The 22,490-nt window shown below is 40.9% G+C and overlaps 1 protein-coding gene across 2 annotated transcripts in view; it reads left to right on the forward strand.

The window, feature by feature from the left end:
- Positions 1 to 22,490, forward strand: part of JARID2 (jumonji and AT-rich interaction domain containing 2) — a 238,125-nt gene that overhangs the window by 124,198 nt on the left and 91,437 nt on the right. For both annotated transcript variants that reach the window (XM_063097697.1, XM_063097698.1), the window contains exon 3: positions 11,088 to 11,229. In XM_063097697.1, coding sequence (XP_062953767.1) covers positions 11,088 to 11,229 — 142 coding nt within the window. The remainder of the gene's footprint in view (positions 1 to 11,087; positions 11,230 to 22,490) is intronic.

The raw sequence follows: 22,490 nt of genomic DNA on the forward strand, positions 1-22,490 counted from the left end.
TAAAAATCATATAAAAGTGGGAGGGAGACAAGTTGATAATATTTGGGGAGACCTCACTTAAGATTTAGGACTTGCTCTGTTACTTGAATGTTGAAGCAGCACCTTCATTATATTTTAACTTAGAATAAAGAAAGATTTCCTCCTCAGTCTTTCTTCTGGCTTCTCATTTTAGTATTTAATTACTGAAAGTTATGTTGCTGTTTCTAAACTGAACCTAGTTCTCACTTTTATTCTTTGTCTTCCAGAGGGTTCTGTTAGTCTAATGTTTCTTCTTTAGTAGGGGACCAGCATTTTATCTTTAAAAAAGTCCAAAACCTACTGATGTTCATAAGGAAGAGTTTTATAACTCTCCTTCCTAACCCAACAGCCTTGCATAGGCCACAGTGGACATACAGCACTAACTTGCATATATTTTAGGGAATACTGCTTGCATATTCAGGGAATATTGAGTGGTTTTTCTTGAGTTTCTTTTTAGTTTATGGGAATAGGAGAAAGCAGTGGATAGGAAAAGGGCAGATACACAGGCATCAACCGTAAACAATATACTCTCAGTGATTGGGGAGAACCAGTATCCATGTGTGATTCACAAATGTCTGGGTGTTTCTACTTTCTTACTAACCTTTGCTCAGAATTAGCATACATCAAGCTTTGGGTGCTTTTGATTAGTGAAGGAGCCAAAAGAGGAAAAAAGCCAAATGATCATCCCCTAAATGTCCTTTAATTGACTGGGTATGACTTATGCTACAGTGGGATACATGCCAAACATTTTGTTCAGTGTTACAAGAGAGCACTAAATAAAGGTCTGCTCTGGGGGCTCACACTGGTAATGGGTGGCGAGTGATTTTTTTCCCCCCTTTCTCAACCTTTTGTGTTCAACAGGAAATTGTATCTTGAGGTTGTATCAGTGTGTCAGCACACCCCTGTGTTCCCAAATGCCACAGGATTCGTGGATGGCCTCCTGTCTATTGAAACATAGGAACTAGCTCTGTGATCTTTGCCAAGAACCAAACTTGCCTATGCCACAGTTGTCTCACCTGTAAAGTGGGGGAATTGCACTAGAGTATCTCTGAGTCTCTGACAATATTTCTGATTTTAAAGTGGTGAATATCAAGTAGACATTAGGGAAGACCATCACCTACCTCCTGATACATATATATGTTTTTTTTGTTTGTTTGTTTAGAAAAAACCAGGCCCATAAATGAGCTTTGGTGATCTAGGAAACAGGAGTCAGCCAGAGTGGAGAGAATACTCCCAGGCTCAGGTAACTGCTAGCCAGGTGACTTCACTCCCGAGCAAGCTAACGTGTGTCTTCTGGGTTTCTGTGAGGTCCAAATAAGTTAATGTATGTGAAGTATTAAGACCCAGAAGGGGCTCTTCAGATGGTTCTACAACTAGGAAACACAAACTAAAATAAAAGGCCTTTCCCAGTTCCCTTGGATGAATCTGCGAGGAACACTTTCAGTGCCTTTTGGGTTCTCAGAGGACTTTGCCGCCATCTTCTCCCTCCCCTTGGAGGGGCGTAAAGAGAAGCGTGTGAGTAGTGTTGAGAGCATGTGTTTTGGACATTATCATTGCCAGCTGAAGTTCAAAAGCTTCCAGTGAATTGCCTTTAAAAATCAAAAGCTTATGACATATGGAGGGATATGTGCACTCCAGTGATCCGAGGCCAGGGAGCTGGCCAGCCCTTGGTTGGACTCCTGCCTTCTTTACCCCTCTCTGCAGCTGCCAGGCCACAGAGCCTGTTTTGTGAAAGATCCCCCAAGAAACAATGAGGGAAACCAGCTTCTGTTTGATTAGATTAGATCAATTTATGTACCTTGGGGAGGGACCTGGGCAGAGCAGGGGGAGGGGGGGTGTCCCTGCGTAGGGGGTGGGGCAGTGGTGGCCCAGTGCGGTCACTTGGTAAGTAACGAAGCTCCCTAGTAGCTGGAATTGGAGGAAAGGGGAGGGCAGGCTGGAGGAGGAGCATGTGGAAAGAGATTTCTGCAGTCTGTCTGGAGAGCTGCCCAGGTTTCCCAGCCAAAAAAACAAATAAAAATAAATAAAAGGCAAGTGCTGAATGACACAGATTATGATATTAAAAAGGGATGCCATTGAAACAGTGCCCTGGAGCTTGCTGTCCTTGGAGGTGGGTGCGTGTGGGGTGGGGGGTGTCTGACAGGCCTGGGGCACAAAAGTGTGCATAGTTAAACTGTAAGCACCCCCCTGCAAGGCCCCCTCTCCCCCCATATGTCAGAAATTGTGTAGTTCAGATTCGTCTGCATTGCAGGTTGGGAAAATGGCAGGATGAAAAGCTAGTGGCTCTTTTCCTTTTTCTCATTTTAATTTATCAGGAGGTGGGGAAGAGCCAGCCGGAGACCCCTCCTCTTCGGTGTTCGATTCCCTCCCATGCACATAAATAACCTTCTCTGCCGCCTCTGCCGCCGTCTCCCCTCCCCCCGGGCCCCAGTGCTGTTCCGGCTGTCCTATTGCCGCGCGGAATCTGCACTGCCGCTTGCTTATTACGTACAGGGGAGGATTGTTGACAAGTGCTCCGGAGCCTGCCTCACTGCGCTCTTCCTCGCTCCCTCCCTCTCTCTGTCCTTCCTCTCTGTCTCTCTGCAATGATCCGGCTGTGAGGATGGCTGCTCCACGGGTCTGTCAGGTGCAGTTTTTGGTGGCTTATCTTGAGGAACCTGGGATAGAAGGTCTGTTCCTATCAATAAAATAAAAACCAAATAGCTCTAGATGGGTTTCAGGCTGCTATGGCTTTTGTTGAAGAAATAGGCCTTTGTGGGTTTCCCTGCTGGGGTCCTGATTAAATCCATTATGGGTGGCAAGGTGCTCTCTCTCTCTATATATGAGTATATAAAAAGTGTTGCGATTTGCTTAATATTAATATTCTTTTAGCTTTGATATCCTCCCTAGGGGCAATGGTGGCTCCTGCAAAGGCACTGTGGAAATTTACAAGAGAGAATTAATGTCGTTCTTAAAGCATTGAGCTCTGTTGACCATTTTGGCCAAATCTGCAGTTTTAACCAGGCTTGTATGAATTTAGACATTTCTTTGGCAACTAACATCATCCAGCTATACCTGATTTCTTTTATTTTATTATCAATGTATTTGCTCATTTCCCAGCATTTAAAAATAGATGTTTGATCAAAGTTAATTAGTTCATCCTCACCATAGCTCTGGTTTCCTTTACAAACAGCATGGCTGGTGTTTCGTTTCCCTTTATCCTTTCTTTCTCTGGCTCTTCTTTCCTTGAAGAAAGATGGAGGAAACTGAGGCATGAAATTAGATAACTGAGTCCTCAAGTGATTCTAGGTTAGAACTAAAAGCTTTAAAGTTTGAGTGCTCTTGATTCTTCCATATTTCATGTATTAATCCATGTTTGGATTACCGTACATAAACACAGATGTGTTTTAGGAACCATTAATTTTTGGTATCTGAAGTCCTTACAGATTCCATGACCACATTCCTATAGATGTGTTCTCTGAACTGCTTCCATTATATTTCAGTATTGGAGGGACTGTTTCTCTGGGAGGCAGTAGACCTTTCCAAACTGTGTGTTGTCAGGCTTTTTTATTTTTATTTCTTTTTTTAAACTTTGAAAAGCCCACTTGATCCTGTCCATATATTCATCTGTAAAGTGGGTGGACAGTTTTTTTGTTTATATGTGAATGAGGTAATGAAGAAACTGGGAACCTACTATCCCTACCAGTCATGCTACAAACAAAACATAACTTAGAAATTTAAAGGGGTCCATTTTCATTGTCTCAGGGAATAAATGCAGCCAGAGAGGTTTTGGGGTAAAGGGTGTGGCTTTTTACTTAGCTACAAATTATGATTTCATTCAGGACCCCACATATGTGAAGTTTTGCCCTTTTATCACCATGGATTGGTACACAAACTAGTAACTTTATGGTGCTTGTCTATTGCTTACCTTTGGAGAGCCTTGCTAAAATCAGAGAGCCTGTTTCTTTCAGTACCTAGTATATGTTGGGTAAATGTAAGGATGCTATGAAGCTTTAAAGACCTAAACACACACAAATGCTGTAATTATTTGAAGGTAATTAGCCATTGGTGAACATGCTATGTACATGGAAATCTCCCATTGAGGAGTGCAAATTTCATCATACATAAAATCAAATTTAGGCATGTCAGTGTATCTGAACATAAGGTTTTGAACATGTTAGTCTCATTTATCTATCTAAAAAGAAATCCTCAAAAATGCCCTTGTGTTTACCTCTACTTCATGTGACTGTGTCTCTTGTTCTGCAGTGATGCCATTGTTCTGCACCTCATTTCACACCAGCCTAAGCCCAATACTGCCTTTAATCCTTTTCTTCTGAATGTGGGAGGCAGCTTTTGACCTGTGAGGTGGTCAGTATTGAGCCCTGTGTGGAGGGGGAGCCCTTTTAATTAGCTGACAGAACCTTGAGTTGCGTATGTTAGAGGATTCCAAGGGTTCATGCTTCTGGTGGTCATTTATAACTAGGTTGCCTGATAGGCATGTGCTCGACTGGTGTGTCAGTGTGAAATGACAGGGTGTTAGGACAGAGTGTGGACCTAGAGGAGTTAGGGCCTGGGGTAGAAGAGCCATGGTGATTGGATGCAAACGTGGAACTTGTCATTGTAGAGCATTGTGGGTGCGTGTAATTCAGTCATTGTTCTTATTCAAGGTACTGTGCTTGTTCTGATTGTTATAAAAGTCAGTGAAAAGGGGAAGCGTGTGGGGAGGACAAGCTCTTTCCCCAAAGAAGTGAGGGAGTTGGGCCAGAATGAGCAGTACATTCAGCTCATTTGTGATCATCAGTTTAAGTAGCTTCTGGGCTAGTCCAGAAATCTTTTCTAAAGGTCGTGGCTCCTTCCTACTGAGAGATTTATATATCGAGTAAAGTTTACCTGTCAGCTTTATTGTTCATTCTGTTTGTTCATTCGTTTATTTTGTGGCTCTTGGTTAGGATGTGGGTAGGGGATGTCTCACTCATTCTGGGTTTAGATGCCAGAACATGGCCCATTTTAGGAGGAGCAGTGAGTGATCTGCTTACCCTTTCCTACCTGTAAATAGGAGATGTCTGCTGGGCCTGTTCAAGGTAGGAAAATGCTTTCTGAGCTCAAGGGTCCTGTGTTTCTCAAATGTAGTCGTTTGCTTGATTCTGAAATGGGAAAACAGGATAAGGTCAGACATTTTCCTTGTCTATTCATTGGCCCAACTTTTCCATGTTAATAATGGTCACTGTGTCAAGTTTTTATCTAAAAGTTTTCTCTCAAGAAAAATGGGCTAGCAAATGAGATTAAGATTGCCAAGGAATGTGTCATGTGGAGAGAGATTGGTGGTGGCCAAAGGGTATGGGATTCTTGATATGTAAATCAATGTTTATATCTATATTTTTGGGGCAGTGGTTAAATTAACACAAATCTGTGTTCCTCACTGTATTTTGGGACTGATTTGAGGGGTCATAGATGTGTGTGGTGAGGAGGGGTGTGTGTGTGTGTGTATTTTTGGATTGCATTTTCTTGACCGGACTGGGAATCTCCATGGCTGATTTGAGAGTAGACAGTGGGGAGGTGGAGGGGGGGGGGGACCTCTGGTCGGCTCAGGGCCCATTCTCATGAGGGAAGGGGATAATTATTTTCCATAAGCCAAGGCATGAAACCATTTTCGTTTGTGTTTGGTTGACCATAAGCGTGCCACTGACATCCTGCCTCAAGACTGTCATTTGTTCTCAGCCACATCAGCGTGTTGATCTGGTAAGCACGTTGGTGGACAAGCCTGGGCTGGGCTTCACAAACCCTCTGCCCTGCCCACATCCTCGCCCTTGAGTCCTGTGCCCTGATGACCTGCATGTGTACAGTTGGGCTTAAACTCCATATTCCCGTTGACCCTTTGAAACTGGCCCAAACCAGATCATCCTCGGCATCAGAATGCCTACCCTGTTTGAAAAGCAGACAACCCAATTTTTCTTTCAAAATCTGGGGGAACATAAGTATTATTTTTCACTAGCAATGGTGGCAAATCCTGCATTCTGATTACCTCAGTGAGGGTCCTACCTCAGCTAAGGAGGGCTGCTATTATAATTTTTCTCTCAACTCAAAGTGCTACCCACACACACGCGTGCGCACACACACACACACAGAGTGAGAAATTGCTGCTGAAAATGAAAGCTCTCTTTGGATTCTTGGCTGTTTAATATGTAATGTGATACCTTGTTTCCCAGTGACAGGGTGACAGACGGCATTGGCTCTATAACACAGAATTACCTTTTGTGCATCTCTTCTACAACAAAGCTAAATACGTTGACTCTCCCTAATATGCTAATAAGTTTGGTGTGCTCCAGATGTTTTAGAAGCACTGGAACAGCTTCAAAGCCCTCCGTGTTTTTCCTTTCTTTTTAACCCTTCTTTTGACATTGCTTTTATGGAATAGAGGCATTGGATTTTCCTCTGGTTATGTATTCTGTCAAGTACGTGTAGCTGCCGGGAGAGGAACTTCTTTGTGTTCTAAAACATCGTAAAATTATAAGGACTGCATGCTCTAGTCCTTTTTTAAATGTTAGAAAAGAATTATCCTCTCTAGTTTGTATTCTGTAATCTGTAATTCTCATCGATTGCTTATACATTCCTTCAGATAAAGAAATCCTTGGCCTAATTTGTGTTCTGATTTTTCCCAACCCCTTTAATGTTAAGGCAAGAGGGAGATTATCATACACAGAAAAGCAGGAATCTTATTCCCCCTTCTGCTGCTGTTCCAGGCTCAGAAAGAAGCCAGTGTTGTGGTATTGCCTTGTGCAGACTTGGAAGCCTTTTTATTTCTTGTTAATCTGGGAGATGGGAAGAATAGCTCCTGAATTTGCAGAGCTGTTGATGGCAGGGTTCTGTTGTGTTCGATTTCTTCGGGATTCTCAGCTGGTGAGAATGGACACTAGGCTGTGATGGCCGAGTGGTCTCAGGCCTGTGACACACTGCTCCTGTCAGCTGATGGTGATTAGCCAAGGTTACAGGCACTGTCCCCAAGCTGCCTTTACTACAGTGATTTGGAATTTTCAGCTCATATTTATTGCTTTTGTGAAAGACAATAGACATGGTTTAATTTAAGTTCAACCTACTGAATATTAATAGAGGAGAACAAATGCTAATTTCCTCTGTTTAACCTCCTCTCCCCAACAAAGGTTTGTGTTGGTGGCAGGGAGGGGTTTGGAAAAATTGAAACGGTTTGAGCGTGTGAAGGAGGAGATGCCATTTCATTATCTCTCGTGGACTAAAAATAATAATTTTAACAATTGGTGGCAGGGCTTTGTTAGACAGGAGAGAACAGGCAGGGCCTTAGCTTGTTTAATGTTATAATAATGGCTCTTCTGCCTGTGGCCTCGTGCTCCATCTTGCCAACCTGGCTTTTCTGGATTGGCAGGCTGTATGATTTGGATTAAAACATTTAAAATGAAATGGGGTATCCAGTACATTGGAGATGTGAGAAAGGGGAATGGGTTTTAGGAAAGAAAAAAAAGAAAAAAGAAAAAAGCAAGCAAGCTCAAGTTTACCCAACCTTGTAGACTATCCAACCAAAAATAAATGTAATTTTTTTCTCGGCCAATAGATACAGAATGGGAGTACTCAGATTGAAAAAGTTGATGGACACAACAAAACCCATCCTGTTTCATCATAAAGTCTATGAAAAGTTATGGTCCTTTAATTTGCATAAGAGACAATTCATTCCCCCTGTATGGGCCCCATTTCCTGAATGTGGAAAGTGAATCTGACAACTCATGCCTCTTCCAGTTCAGGTGCTCATTGTTAATCCTTGGAATGGGGAAAGAAGCTTGGAGTTCTCTGAAGATACTAGTCTGATGGAGTCATCAGTGTCATCCCTTTTAATGTAGCTCAGTCAGGCCTTGGTGTTAGAGAAGCCGTACCTGTTTTCCCTCATGTTGAGCTCACATAAAGTCAATGAAAACTCCCAGGTATTTTTTCATTAAAGTGTCTTCATGCAGTTTCCCTGAATTGGTACTTAGATGGCGGATTTTGTGGGGGAGGGGAAGAACATTATAATCTGATTTTACCTTTGTGCTTCTTAGACATGCACATTTTTTCCAACCTGTTACTTTTCTAAGTCTGTATTTGTCATATTAGCTGACTCTTGTGACTTTGTGACAAGCTTCTTTCTCTTCACAAAATTACTGATCAGAGGTGCATGAATCCTCCATGGAACATTGGGTGTGGTTACCTCACTAGGGGTTGCATTGTGATACATTGTGCAGTCATGATCAGTTCTCTGGGTGGTAATTCACACTTGCTCATAGCTTTATAGTGGTTTAGGGCCCTGCATTCCTCTGCAGTAGCCGTTCTCTGGACCAGCCAAAGCAGCAACAGCATCACCTTGAAAAGAATTAGAACAGGACACATTGGGAGTGAGGCCCCACTGACTAAGCCCTCCAGGTGATTCTGATACATGCTCAAGAGGACCACTGCTCTTTTTACAGCCTGCTGAGATGACTGTCAGAAATGTGAGAGTACGGCTATCATCGAAAAGCTTCATGTTCTCACATTAATCTACTACATCATTCATCCACTGTTTACTCAGCAGATACTTAAGCTGCTGTTGTGCACCCATGGGCAGAGCAGCGTTTCTTCCTAGGCTTCACTTAGTAGCATCTAAGTCCCACCTTAGTTCCTCCTTGATCCAAATAAAGTTTCAAAACAACCTCCTCCCTCCTCTTTCTTGTTCTCTGTTTGCTCATCTTCCTTCACCACTGCTACTACCTGTTTTTTGTTTTTAGGCATATTGCAAATCCCAGCCTTCCCATCCTTGTTTTGGTAATGCAGGCTTGCTAGCTGGCTCCACTGATTCATATTCAGCCCTCCCCAATCACTTCTTCCTTGCCCTGTATGTGCACACTTCTTCGTTGCACATACTGCCGCATGATACATACACCAAGTTTGTCTGTCTTGTCTCACTAGGATTTAGATTTTGTTTGGTTATTCCTGTCTCCCCAGTGCCCTGGCATATAGTAGGTGTTAAGTAAATGAACGGATGACTTCAGAGTCCCTGCTTTCCTTCTCCTTCTCTGCTGGGTTCTTCATTACATTACATATACACTGCTGAAAAAAGACATTTGAAAATTTGAACTCAACCAAGAGTATCTTTTTAAAAAAATTTTTTTTTTTTTATTTTCAATTTAACATATGGCTCTGTAACCAGGATTTTTATTTTTAGTTTCCCATCCTTTTCAAGTATGGTAATTCATTCATCTTCTCCTCCTCTTACACATAAGATGTATATTATGTCCCTGGGCCAATTTCTAATCTCAGTTAAGTATTGCCTGTGTCATTCTCATGACTGGGTGAGGAAGAACTCCCCCGCTCCCGTAGCGGCTTTATTAAAGTACTCTAAATCAATGCTGCTCAACAGAGATTATTTCAACCGCATATGTAATTTTAGTTTTCTGGACCCACACTCAGAATGAACGAAGCAGATGAAATGAATGTTAAGCGAATACATCCAATGTATTTTCACAATTAATCAATATAAAATTATTAATGAAATGTTACATTCAATTTTTAAGTTAATTAATGTTAAGTAAAATTTAAAACTTATTTCCTTATCCCACACTAGCCATGCTTCAGGTGCTCAATAGCTGCGTGCGACTAGTGGCTAACGGTGATGGACAACACAGCTCTAATCTCTCTGAAATGTTGGCCACACGTTTATCCTTGGATTCTTAGAGTTCCATACAGTGGAAATCCCCCACATTTCCTCTCTCTTCGGGAAGTTATAAATATGCTTTCTTTTCTTTATTATTGTTGTGACTCTTAAAGCCACATTTGCCTATGTGAATAGCCATGAGATTTTATTTACTATATTGTATTAGATTTCTAGCTTTTGGTTTTTATTCATACTCTGAAATGATGTAAAAATAGATAACTGGGGAAATGCATACATAAACAGGCCAGGTCTCAGGGATTTGTTGCAGTATACTATGATCTTTCAGAAAGTTGTACCAAATGCATAGAATACTGTATTCCCTATAGTATTTAATGCCACTAAAAGGAACCAGTCCTAAGTGTTTCAATCATGAAGAGATGTAATACTGAAAATGAAGAGTGCGTAAAATTGATGGAAGGGCTAGAAGAGGCAGAATCAAGAGGTCACTCTATAGTTTTGGCTTCAAGTTCAAACAATCAGCCTGTGCAGATATCTTGCTAGCTGTTATTAGCCAGCTCCTGAAGCCCACGAAGCTGGTGACCAGACAATGGACAAGGGGGTTCAGTTGCTGTGGACACTTGTGTCAGGATGCTTCTCATTGATAGAACTTACATTGTATCTATCGATTCAAAGAAGTCTGAGTGCTAGAAGACCAGGCCTGATTACTTGTTACCCACTAGTATAGCCTTATTGCTTATTAAAATACCTCCACATCACAGAGTAAACAGCTGCTTTAGAGCCCTCTGAGGGCTAGCAGCCCCTGCCCTAGGACCTTTCTACATTTCATTTATTAAAAGCACATTCATAGGCTGCAAGGCTTTCCTACTTAAACATGGTGCCTTAACTACAGTCAGAGAGAATATCTTTTGAGACGATGAAAGACAGATCTGGTTGCAATCTGATGTGTAATGGATGGCTATGAAGAGAAAGTAGGGTAGTAGATTTCTAGTTAATATCTAAGGCAGGGCTACAAAGCAGTGATGGCTTTTTGTGTGTGTGGCAGGTACTTGTTCCCGAAGGCAGTTCTGAAAAGGACTTCAGTATCTTTACAGTAAATATTCAGCACTTCAAGAATAACTAGTTTTGATTTATAATAATTGTTACTCCTTTTTTCCTTTCCACTTCCAGCCCCCAAAATTGTTTATATACTTTTCTTACAATTCCAAATTTCTGCTTGCATTGAAATTGTGTCCATGTTAGGCATTTAATTCTTTCAAAAGGTCTAAAATAGGATGAGGTTTTACCTTTCTTTGCCCATTCAACAGGGACATATGTACTTTTAAATTCTCTTCTCTCCACATTCTTGTCTGTCTTCATCAGCCATTGCATAGGGTTAACTGTGGTAAAGTGCCATTTCCTGATGTGATGTATTTAAGTGTTTGTCCCCTTTTCTCACCTGTAGGGCTCCTTGGTAATGACCAGTCTAAGGGATTAGGACCAGCATCAGAACAGTCAGAGAATGAGAAGGACGATGCATCCCAGGTGTCCTCTACTAGCAACGATGTTAGTTCTTCAGATTTTGAAGAAGGGCCGTCGAGGAAAAGGTTAGTACTCAAGGCTGAATCAACTGGTACCTTAAACCAGGGACTGCAAAGTCAGGTGCCAGTTTTGGCCAAGTGGGAACAGACATGAGCCCACACACCTAATCTCTTGATGTCATAGAGGAGACAGAATTATGGGTTTTTGTATCAAATGTCGTGATTTCTAAGTATTGTCTAGTAGTTATAATTAACACGAATAAACAAAGGTGCTGTGGATCAAACAAAACATGTTCCTGCCATAAAAACTGGCCAGAGAGTTACCAGCTTGTATTACCTGTCCTAAGTGTTCATTATAATCACATCTCATCAGGAGTTATCTTGAGGAGCATATTAGATGGTGGTTTGCCACTTCTGAAGAGAGGTATTTCTAAAAATTTGAAGAATTAAATGTGGTGTTTCTGAAATTTCTTTTTCTTGTCAGGAAAGCAGGAATTACACTGTGTGTATTTTTAATCCATAGTCATTTAACCAAGTTAGCCGTTGTGGAATCGGTTCTTAACAGTGGTTATTTTTATACGACTTTCCTAAATGAGCTTTAGATTTAATAAGGAAGTTGGCTATGGTAGTTTGATAACAGTTCGTGGTTTCATGTTTAAACAGGGGCAGTGACATTGTATAATAATACTTTTAATTGGTGTTTAAAAAAACACTTGCTAGTATCTGCCCCATTTCATATCTCGTGTTTTCTTCTTATTCCCATTTAGAATTTATATTTTATTTGGTTCCTTTTTTGTTCTCATATTCGGTGTTTTCCTGGATGACTAGCTTCGTGATTTTTTTTCTTAAAATCTGTTAGAGAGGTTGGGCAAAAGAAAAAAAAAATTCCTCTGGTCTGTTCTTTGTTTACACATTCTGCAGAATTTATGAATTTATTTACTTTATGAAAAAAAAATCTAGATGTGTGTATCTCATGAAGAACTGAGTATAGTGGAAAATTAAGAGAAAAAGTCAAGATTAACCATGGGTAGATATTTAAAAATCTTAATAGTTTTTAGATCTGAAATTTGAGATGGATTGCTCTAAGTCTTATTTTCCTTCATCATGAAGTGTCTTTGTTTAAATAGCCCGCAATACACTGAGCCTGTATTAACTTTCATCCTCATTTTCTCTTAAACCTCAGCACTGTGCATTAGATGTCACTAGTACATTTAGTGAGCATACGTAGGACAAATCTGCCTTTGTACTGGGCTTTTTAAAAAAAACACTTGGTTGAGCTTCTCAGTGATGAACCTATTATGTACTAAAATAACAAACATTTCCCCTGCTCCAATTTGGAAAAGGAATCATCACAAGAGAGGGATCTCCAGGATGTGTAAAAAATCAAATCAGTAAATACATTGGGATGTGTGATAATATCCATTCCTTCAGCGTGGGCGGGTGTTCATGCATCTGCCATCAAGTTTCATCTCTATGTGGGAACAGAATTCTAGGAAATGACAACCCACTCCTTTGGCTATGTCAGCCTCATTTCTGGCTCGGACCCTGTCAGCATGGGGGTGCGATGATGCAAGTCAGTAGGCTTCATTCTCTTGGAGGATGTTCTGTAGGACTCTTGTGCCTCTCTCAGGTGACAGTGCTGCTGGCTTCCTCTTGCATGGGACCTTGGTGTCGGATGGCAGTCGTGTGCAGAGCAGTCATTTAACTTGAGTTCTCTAGAGCAGTGGAAAAGAGAAACTTTTCAGGGTTAGGAAAATTTTTAACCATTGCAAATCCTCTTTAATTGTTGGTTGTACTGAATTTAGGATTCATTGCAGTATATCATTTGGTTATGGTCACCATACTAAGGAAACCCATCAGGGACATAGATGGATTAAGATTTGAGCCACACTTTGAGGCAGGTTTGGGGTGGCCTTGTTTGCAGGAGGAGGGCTTTGTAGCCTTCAAATAGGTAGTGTCTTTTAAGCACACATTTCTTGCAGTGTTGCAGGGTATATAGTAAGTATAAGTAAATAGTAGCTGACAAACTCATTTGTTTGGATCCCTGTTTGGTGGGTGAATTGGAACCTGAATTTATGAAGTTAAGTCAGTGTACTGTTGAAAGTGCCGTGCTCAACCTTCCTTCATCTTACATATAAAGTACCTTTTCTAGTAAGTTGATGAAGCATGCTGTCTCTGAAGGTGAGAAGTCAAACCTAGAGTAACTACCTAAAGTGGTTATTTTGAAATGTGGATTCAAGCATTGGATGGATTGTTGACTAGGTGCTATTTTTTCCCTATGTGTCTTAAGTTCCCTAAACGTTATATATGCATGGGGAGAGCTTGTTTTGAGATTGATCATTTACATTCTCTTTTGGCGTTTGTATTTTCCCAGGAGAAAACATTGAATCCTAAAAGTCCAGGGTGTAATGATTTACCTATTTGCTGTGTAAAAAACATTCTCTATTTTTTTAGAATGATAATAATTTGCTAGCTATTTTTGTACACTTAATTATTCATGCTGTGCACATCTTTTTAGGTCCATGTTTTTAGACTTAATCAACTAATTTGGCTTTTGTCTAAACTAGAGGGATAGAGGCAGGTGGGAGAAAGGGGAGCAGGGAGAGTGAAAGGGAATTTATGTGCTTTCTTCTTTTGAAAAATGAAAATCTGTGGTGAAGACTGATGTCACCTCAGTTCAGACCTTACCCACTCTGATTTTCCAGCCTGGAAATTGAAGCGATTACATTTTTCTGATGATGCTTATAACATGTTTTTCTAAGGGTTCAGATACATCCATGTATCTTCAAAGTGTTATTTTCCTACAGGAAATCCCCATAGCCATGTTTTGCTCAGTATATTTGCTGCCATTGCTTTCACTTGATGTTAAGAATCTTTTTAGCAGATAGAAAGCAGTAGAATCCAGAATTCTGTAGAGTTTTGTATTTTTTTCCTCAAGTTTCAAATTCTTTTCCTTGGGATTTATTTTTATAGAGGCACGCCCCCCCCCCGCCCCCAATTAAATAAGTAAAACCTCCCCAAACAAAACGGGCATCTGTTTACCTAGCCATTAAAAAAAGGGTATCGTCTGAAATCACTCTTTGCCTGTGTGGTGGACAAGGCAGCCCAGCCAAAGAAGGATTGGAAGGACTCTGCTGTGGGAGTACAATAAGCTCACCGGAGGGGCTGAGGTTTTTTGTTTGTTTGTTCTAGGTGTTTGGTTTTCTTTTCCTTTTGATCATTGTGGGAGGTGAGGTTGTTTTTTTAAAATTATACATTAATGTAGTTCTTATTGTTCAGAATGAAAATATTATAGGGACTTTCAGCTTTTCATCAGTCCCCTCTGAATGTGATGGTGGCCATGCCTATTTCACTACCCTTGCATTGTCCATCCCAGTCCACTTGGTTGCTCTTGTAGAATTTGTCTTTCCTCCAGAAATATCTCAGTATTTTCAGAAACCAGAATTTTGGTCAGTCAGGTGTGGACTCAAGTGTGAGAAACTCTTTGGAGTAATGGTTATGGAGATAAGGATTATCTGTTTGGCTAATGGAAAAGAAGATGTTGTACAAAGAACTTGGTGAGGGCATTCTTTTAGCTGTAATTAAATGGAAGATCTAAAATGCATGCTCCAAAACAGATCTTTTGAATTGGCTGCTCAAATAGATAGCAAGATTAACTGTTTATATTTTGGGGTGGGTGGAGGGAAGGAGGATGAAAAAATTAAAAATAATGGTAGTTCTGAAGACTGTTTGTGGAAACCTTGTTGCAGCATAGTGGTTAAGAGTATGGCCCTGGAAGGTTGGCTGGTTAGCTCAGTTGGTTAGAGCGTGGTGCTGATAACACCAAGGTTCGGGGTTAGATCCCTGTACTACTGACCAGCCAACAAAAATAAATGAATGAATGAATGAAGCCACCAAAATAAGTAAATAAAAATAAATAAATACAATAAAGTAATTTAAAGGAAAAAACAAAAGTATGGACTGAAGCCAGAAGGAGTGGCTTTTCATTATAGCTCAAACATTTACTTGTTATGTGCCCTTGGGCAGGTTATATAGTATCTCTGGGTCTTAGTTTCTTCATCTGTAACATGTGTATGACAGTAATAACCACCTGATGGTGATTTGTGACCTGAGCAAGTTAATTCTTGAAGAGAATTCAAGTTTATAATGAGTACTCTGTGCGTTAGATACTATTAGCTGTCATCAGTGTATATGATGTGTGAATATGCACATTTGTTGGAGACTTCTCCAGCGTGTTTCAGAGAGTTTGTGATTTATACAAATTGTGATTTATATTTTTCCTCCGTGGTGCCCCATCACAGCCCTCTGTAGGCAGGTGGAAAAGTGTGGCCCTTTTGAAGTTACTGAGTCACAGGAAGGACTTTGTGGTGTATGCCGTGAATTTCCTCCACAGAGCAGCTGTAACCTGGTATTTGCTTGCATGGAGGAGGTATGCGTGCGCTGAGGTTGTGGTTTGTGAAGACAGGGTGTCGGGAGCAGATTCCATGGTGACTGTTCATACATTAATCATTGCTTTGCCTTGCAGGGAGGCCCCTAGTGCATAATGCTGAGATCCTGTGTTACCTATGACTGCCTGATATTCTTTTGAAGTGTGTATTGCTTTTTGTATGTTAACACACTTCTAAGAACAAACTCCAAAAGTTTCTGTGAAACACATAAAAAAAAAGTACAGACTGTGCCTCTGCAGAGATAGAACTTTTCTTTCTTGTTAAACAAAGCGCTGCTGTATTTTAGTTAGGCCTTTGATAGCATTAGACTAAATGAGTTCAAAGATACTTAGCTCTGTTGCAGTAGACTGAATTTTGAATGTAAAGAATTACTGGAAGTGTATGGATGTCATGACCAAGTGCAGTTTGGCTCCTGGATATGAATGCATGCATGTTGAAAATGGTGAGAATTCTCCCAGGGTTTTAACAGATATTGCGTTCACAACTGAATTGTCACTGTTACTGTGTTCCTTATTCTCTTTGTTCTGAGTTACTTTGTTGGTATAAAATACTTTCCTACCTTCAAGTTTGGAAGGCGCACATAAGCCCAGATGCATAGGAGTCTCCCTTGACAGCATGCACCTTTGTGAATTGGGGTTATTCAAAGTGAGTATCCTTAAGATTTACAGTTCTAAATGCCTAAATAATTTTTTACCCATTGCTTTAACAAAATACATTAGTAGTATGGCTTAATGTTAAATGTAGTCACTATTATTGCCAAAGATCAAGGCCAAGCAAGTAACAAACAGCTTACGTATGTTTCTCCTGGTCTAGAAGCAGAATATTTACTTGTTCCAACCTTGAAGAGTCTTTTACAAAGTAGGGTGCTATTATAATTTTAAATTTTAGAGGTTTCTTGAGTGAAATATACTCTGTACTCACGGGAAGTAAAAAAGGGACCAAATTGAGAAATAGAATACTATGTGGCACCTTAGGTGATGACAGAAAAAAGTGTGGAAGTCAATATAATTTAACTGTGGTTGTCCCTAGCCTGTCTGCTCTTTCTATGTACCTACATAGTTGCCATTTCTGATGCTCTTTCCTTCTTAGAGATGTTTTTCTGGTATCCTTTTATTTTTGCTTGAAGGATTTTTAATATTTCTAATAAAGGTTTGCTGGTGATGGATAAATCTTTTAGCTTTTGTATGCCAGAAAAGGTCTTTACGCCCTCATCTTCAAGGAAAAATCTTTTAATTTTATGGTAATTGTAGAGTCACATACAGTTGTAAGAAATTGTCTTTTATTTTTGAAAGATATTTTTGCTGGGTATAGAATTCTAGGTTAAGGGTCATCCACCTGCAGTACTTAATGATACTGCTCCACTGTTTTTTTGGTTTGCCCTGTTTATGTCATTTTTTAAAACCACTTTAGGATGTACCCTGGTTTACTTTTTAATCCTTCACTGGTTTTATCCAATTTGATGTAATGTGCCCCGGTGTAGTTTTATGTTGTGCTTGAGGTTCATTGAGTTTATCAGTTCTATAGGTTTCATCCATTTTGGAAAAATTGTTATTTCTTCAACTCCTTTTTCTGTGTTCCTCTTTCCCACTTTGGAGACTTCATTTGCACATATTTCTCTTTCCAAGTGCTTTCATAAATTTATGTTTGGCTGCTTGAAGTTGTCCCATGGTTCACTGATGCGCTGTTCATTTTTTTCAGCCTTTTTTCCTCTGTATGTTTCATTTTAGATAGTTTCTAGTCAAAATTTGCTGTTAGACCTGTTGAATGTATCATCGTTTTTATATTTAGAAGTTAGATTTTGGTCTTTTCATAGTCTTCAGTTAATCTTTGTTCTGCCTTCTTGAACATTTGGAATATAGTTATAATAGGTTTTTTTTAGTATCTTTGTGTATTAATTCTACCATCTGTTTTATTTATATCGGTCAGTTTGGATTGATTTTTTTTTCTCCTCAACATTGGTTATGTCTTCCTGCTAGTTTGCATGCTGGTAATTTTTTATTGAATGCAAGGCATTGTAAATTTTCCTTGGTTGGCTGGGGGATATGTTTGGGCATTGTTCTGAGATCTGATTAAGTTACTAGGAAATGGTTTGATCCATTTGGGCCTTGCTTTTAAGCTTCGTTAGGTAGGACCTTATGAGTATTTTACTTGCTGTCCTGTGAATTTTAATGTTTACCATTTGGTATAATAGGAACAGCACTATTCCTGGCCCTGTGTGAGATTCAGGGACTGTTTCCTCTAATCCTTTCTAGTAGTACTTTCCCTTGGCTAGTTTCCAAACACTTGTGCCCACTAACACTTAGCTGAAGACTTGAGGAGCACCCTGGCAGATTCCAGAGTTCTCTGTGTGGCTCTCCTCACAGAAGTCCTTGACAGAACTTCACCTTATCCATTCTGTTTATGTTGGCCTCCCCAGTCTCTCAACTCCTTCTCCTCATCTCAGGGATCTCTCTAAGCCCTGTTTGACTTTTCCCTAACTCTGCTGCAGCCTGGAAATTCTCCAAAGGCAGTGAGCTGGGGAATTATTTGTTTCCCCTATCTCAGGGATCATACATAGTACTTTGTCGTGTGATGTCCATTGTCTTGTGTGGATTTTTAGTTCTTTCAGGCAGGCATGGGGTAAATCCTGTTCCTATTACTCTATCTTAGCTACAAATGGAAATTCCTTCTGTTCTCTGAATGAGAGAAAGAGTGAAACATACCACCAGGAAGTATAATTACCACATTTGTTCTTTATCTAGCCACACTCATAAGCTTTTCATTCAGTTTTGTTAGTCATTAAAAAAGAAAAAAGTGAATAGCATAAGTAAGGCCTGACCCAGTGCAAAAGAAAATTTCAAAATTAATAAAGAAGCACATGCCCTATAAATAGTAAGTCTCACTGTGCAATAAAGCCTGTGATTACTAGAAATTCTTCCATCTTTTTGAAGCTATAGAACTCTAAAACAGGGCTGCCCATTATGAAGAAATACTCCTATTGAAGATAACATATAGTGCCAATAAATCTTACCTTAATCCTCTTGAAATATCTATAAGGTTTTACCATTCCTATTTTAAAGCTGAGTTAACAGGATTTGAACCTAAGACTACAAATCTACAATGCCTGGACTTTCCCACTGTACTGTGCCACCTTCCATAAGGTATATCAAATGTAGGTCTGACTCTTGCAGCTGCCTCCTCTGTACAGACAGCTTCCTTTGGGTTAGCAGTTGGCATGTTGGTTTGAACTGTGGCTGGGCCACAGCCGCAGTCAGTGAGCACCTGGGTGCACTGTGTGACCCTCCAGGTCATATCATCTCCTAAATACTCTTTTCTTTGCCTGTGCTTGTATTCCTTAGTTTATGAAACAAATGAAATTTTTTCTTTAGTATAAGCCAAGCAATAGATAGGGGAAAAACTTCAGCTTATCTTGAGCAAAACACATGTAGCTTCTGAAATCCTTTTGGGAGTCCTCCACTATTAGAGGTTCATGCTTTCATGAGTACAGACACTCAGGAGAGAGGCACATCCTGGGTGTGAGGACCTAACTATCGTTTCAGGTAGCTGTTCCAAGTGGATCTGTGGTTACTTTGTGATTTTAATGGGTACTCTGTCCCTCTGCGAGAATACCCTTCACCTTTCTTTCAGTTGAGTGGAGTTGGTGAGCTTGGGGCAAGGGGAAAGTATTGGCCCCTCGCAGTACCTGCTTGTGGATAGGCTTTCCCCCTCCCACTGTTCCATGTTTGGGAGGGGAGCTTGTATCTTTTCAGCTCTCTACCTTCACCTTGATCTTAAGTTTTTTTCCACAATCAAAATGGTCACCAAAGTAAAAATGCCCTGGGTTGGATGTCTCCAGCTAGATAGCATGTTGCTAAGGGAGCCTTTCTGATTGTCCTGGAGGTGTCAGTGGCAATTGCACACATGCTCTGTTTCCCAGAGGTGGCATGTGCTGCTCACCTGCATTCGTGGGCAGTTTCTTTCCCTGCAATAAAATCCTCGCTATAGTCGTCTGCAGAACCGATGAAGCTGCTCAAATAAACATAACTTCTGATTGGTTTTGCACATGAACTTTTTAATGGACTTTCCCTTCTCCCTCCTCCTGTCTTGGAGTTTTAACTGCTTGGCAGATTACTACTTATATTGGGGTTATAAAACCTTTTGAATTGCTCCAGTTTACAGGAGGCAGATCCTTCTTTCTCATGAAGGAAGCATCTTGTCGAGTCCATTTATGTCTTCCTTCTCACTGTTAGGCCTACTCGATGATGCACGTGAATGGTGTCCACTGCTGCTGGGCAACACCCTTCATCAAGGTCTAAAGGTGCAGCCTGGTCTTCTAGCAGAGCAAAGAAAGCTGAGGTCCACATTGTTTTTTGGGGGTGGGGGCAGAATGGTGGTGTTGGCTGTTTGGAAGTGTCATATAAATAACAGTTGGGGATAGAGTTTGGCATCATAGAAGGAGTGTGGAACTGGGTGATGAGTGGGGTTTGTTGGTGCAGCATTAGGGGGCAAGTTGTTCCTGAGTGGCTGACCAAAGGCAGCCTGATATTTTGGGCTCATCTTTTATGGGATGCGCATGGGTAGATTTGTGTGGCTTGACTGGCTGGATGGACTGCAGGCTCCCCTCAGAAACTTCTTTCCACCCTCCATCCTGTGCCTCTAGCCCAAGCAAGGACAAATTGTTACTACCCAGATCAGGATAATTAGGGCTGAGAGGTGCTTCTGTATGCTCGACTTCACCTTGGGCTGAGCGCCCACCTTATCTCCTGGATGGATGACTGTGATGTGGCAGCTGAGGAAGCCTGTCACTTCTCGTCACTCCTTGCTGACTTGTCTTCTTGCCCCTGTCTTTCATTAGGTCATGGTAGGGAGGGGATGGGAAACAGGTCTGGTGGGCAGTGTTCCACGGCTCCTGCAGCTGCGATTGCACTTTATGGTCCTGCTATCATCTTATATAGTCCTGTCTTTGCCCACCTGAGGAGGAAGGGTGCTTGGGTGGAGTCTCCTTATTTGTTTTTTCAAGGCACTTTTTCTCTTTAGAGAACTTTTCTGTTACCCCAGTCTCCTTCTCTAGTGGTCAGCATTCCTCCCCTCTTCCTTGTTGCTTAGACTTCTGAGCTCATGTTCCTAAACCCTCAGAGTTATTCTGGGTTTCTGGGAGGCACATGTACCAGTCTATAGACTAGTATGTATCCCTGCCTAACTGCCCTGCTTGCCCTGTTTTGACCCTCTTCCCCTGTTTTGATTTGGAGGTGACACCTAGAGGACATGTCTCTCAGTGACCTTCAGAATTTGGTGGTTTAAGGTGGAACATGCTTTCCTCACAATTTTATAATTAGACCTTTGAGTAGAAATCAGGAGATAGGAAAAATATTTGAGATTTTAGATTCATATAGACTGGGCTTGAATCTCACTTTCTTCTCCAACTGTCCATGAGAGAGTCAGTCCTTCAAAAGAATACCACTTTTGCAGGGTAGCTGTGTTGATGTTAACAGCAAGCATTTATACAAATGCTCCTCTACTTACATGGGGTTACATCCTAGTAAGCCCATAGTTAGTTGAAAATATTGTTAAGTTGAGAATGCATTTAATACACCTAACCTACTGAACATCATTACTTGGCCTAGCCTACCTTAAATGTGCTCAGAATTCTTACATTAGCCTACAGTTGGGCAAAATCATCTAACACCATTCCTGTTTTATAATGAAGTGTTGAATATCTCATGTAATGTATTGACATGAGATACTCAACAGATACCATCATGTCTTTTTGTAGACATGATGGGATATGAAAACACAATATCCAAAAAAATGACAGCAGAACAGTACACTGTAGAGTTTACTGTCGAGTGATCCCACAACTCACTCGAGCTGTGGCTCAGTGCCCCTGCCCAGCATTGCAAGAGAGTATCAAACTCCATAATGCTACCCCAGGAAAAGATCAACATTCAATGTGTGGTTTCTACTAAATGCGGATTACGGTGTGCTATTTGCTGTTCTAAATCTTTTATATGAGCCCATTTAATTTCCACAGCAAAACCTGTGAGATAGGGTATTTTACTGTCATTTCCATTGTACAGATGAGAAAACTGAGGCTCAGAAGGTTACACTTTGCCAAAGAGAAGCTCCTAGTAAAGACTCAGTAAATGGCTTCTGCTCGCCTTGAATAAATTATTGAAGAACCACTATGGTGTACTTATGATGAAGAGAGAAGAGTTGTGTTTTCAAAATTTGAGTGGCCTGAGAATTGTAGAGTCAGTCAAAATGATCCCATTTTAACTTTCAGAGAAGTGTGGCTTTCAAGGCCAAGTGTGGTCGTCTTCAAAATGCATGCTAATAGTTGGCCAGGTACTGAGATGGATCTAAAGATGATTGATTAAGCCTGGTTGTGTGCCACAGGAAATCTGCATTCCAGGGAGAACAGAGAAGCAAATAATTTCAATTGCAATGAATGAATGCTGTAGAAGAAACATAAGTGAATTCTGTGGGATACAGGCTAAGTGACTAGGGAAATGTCTAGGAAAGATGGGGCATCTTTAGTAAGGTCCCTCTGTGGGGAGGGTAGTAAGAGTGACAGAGGAGGAGTCCCTTCTACTCTTGCGATGGTCTTCTTGGTGAGTTAGTCCTCTCTGACTTCGTAACAGAGCACAATGTGAGCTCCCAGAAGCTGCTTTCTCAGCCAGTCTGACGCAGTACCTGGGGCTGGAGTTGAATTAATAACATGACAAGCCTCCTGGGTGCTGGGCTGTTTGCCCTCAGGACAAGACAACAACTGCTTGAGACCTGCAGAGCAGGAAGGGCCAGGGGTTGATGAGGTGGAGGTTGTGCCTCTTGGTAATCTGTGGGTGGGGGCTGAGGCTTGGCACATGGTTCTTTGTGCTTCTGGAAGGCCTTGTGTGCTTC

The sequence above is a fragment of the Cynocephalus volans genome, chromosome 5, assembly GCF_027409185.1.
Source record: "Cynocephalus volans isolate mCynVol1 chromosome 5, mCynVol1.pri, whole genome shotgun sequence".
NCBI lineage: Eukaryota > Metazoa > Chordata > Mammalia > Dermoptera > Cynocephalidae > Cynocephalus > Cynocephalus volans.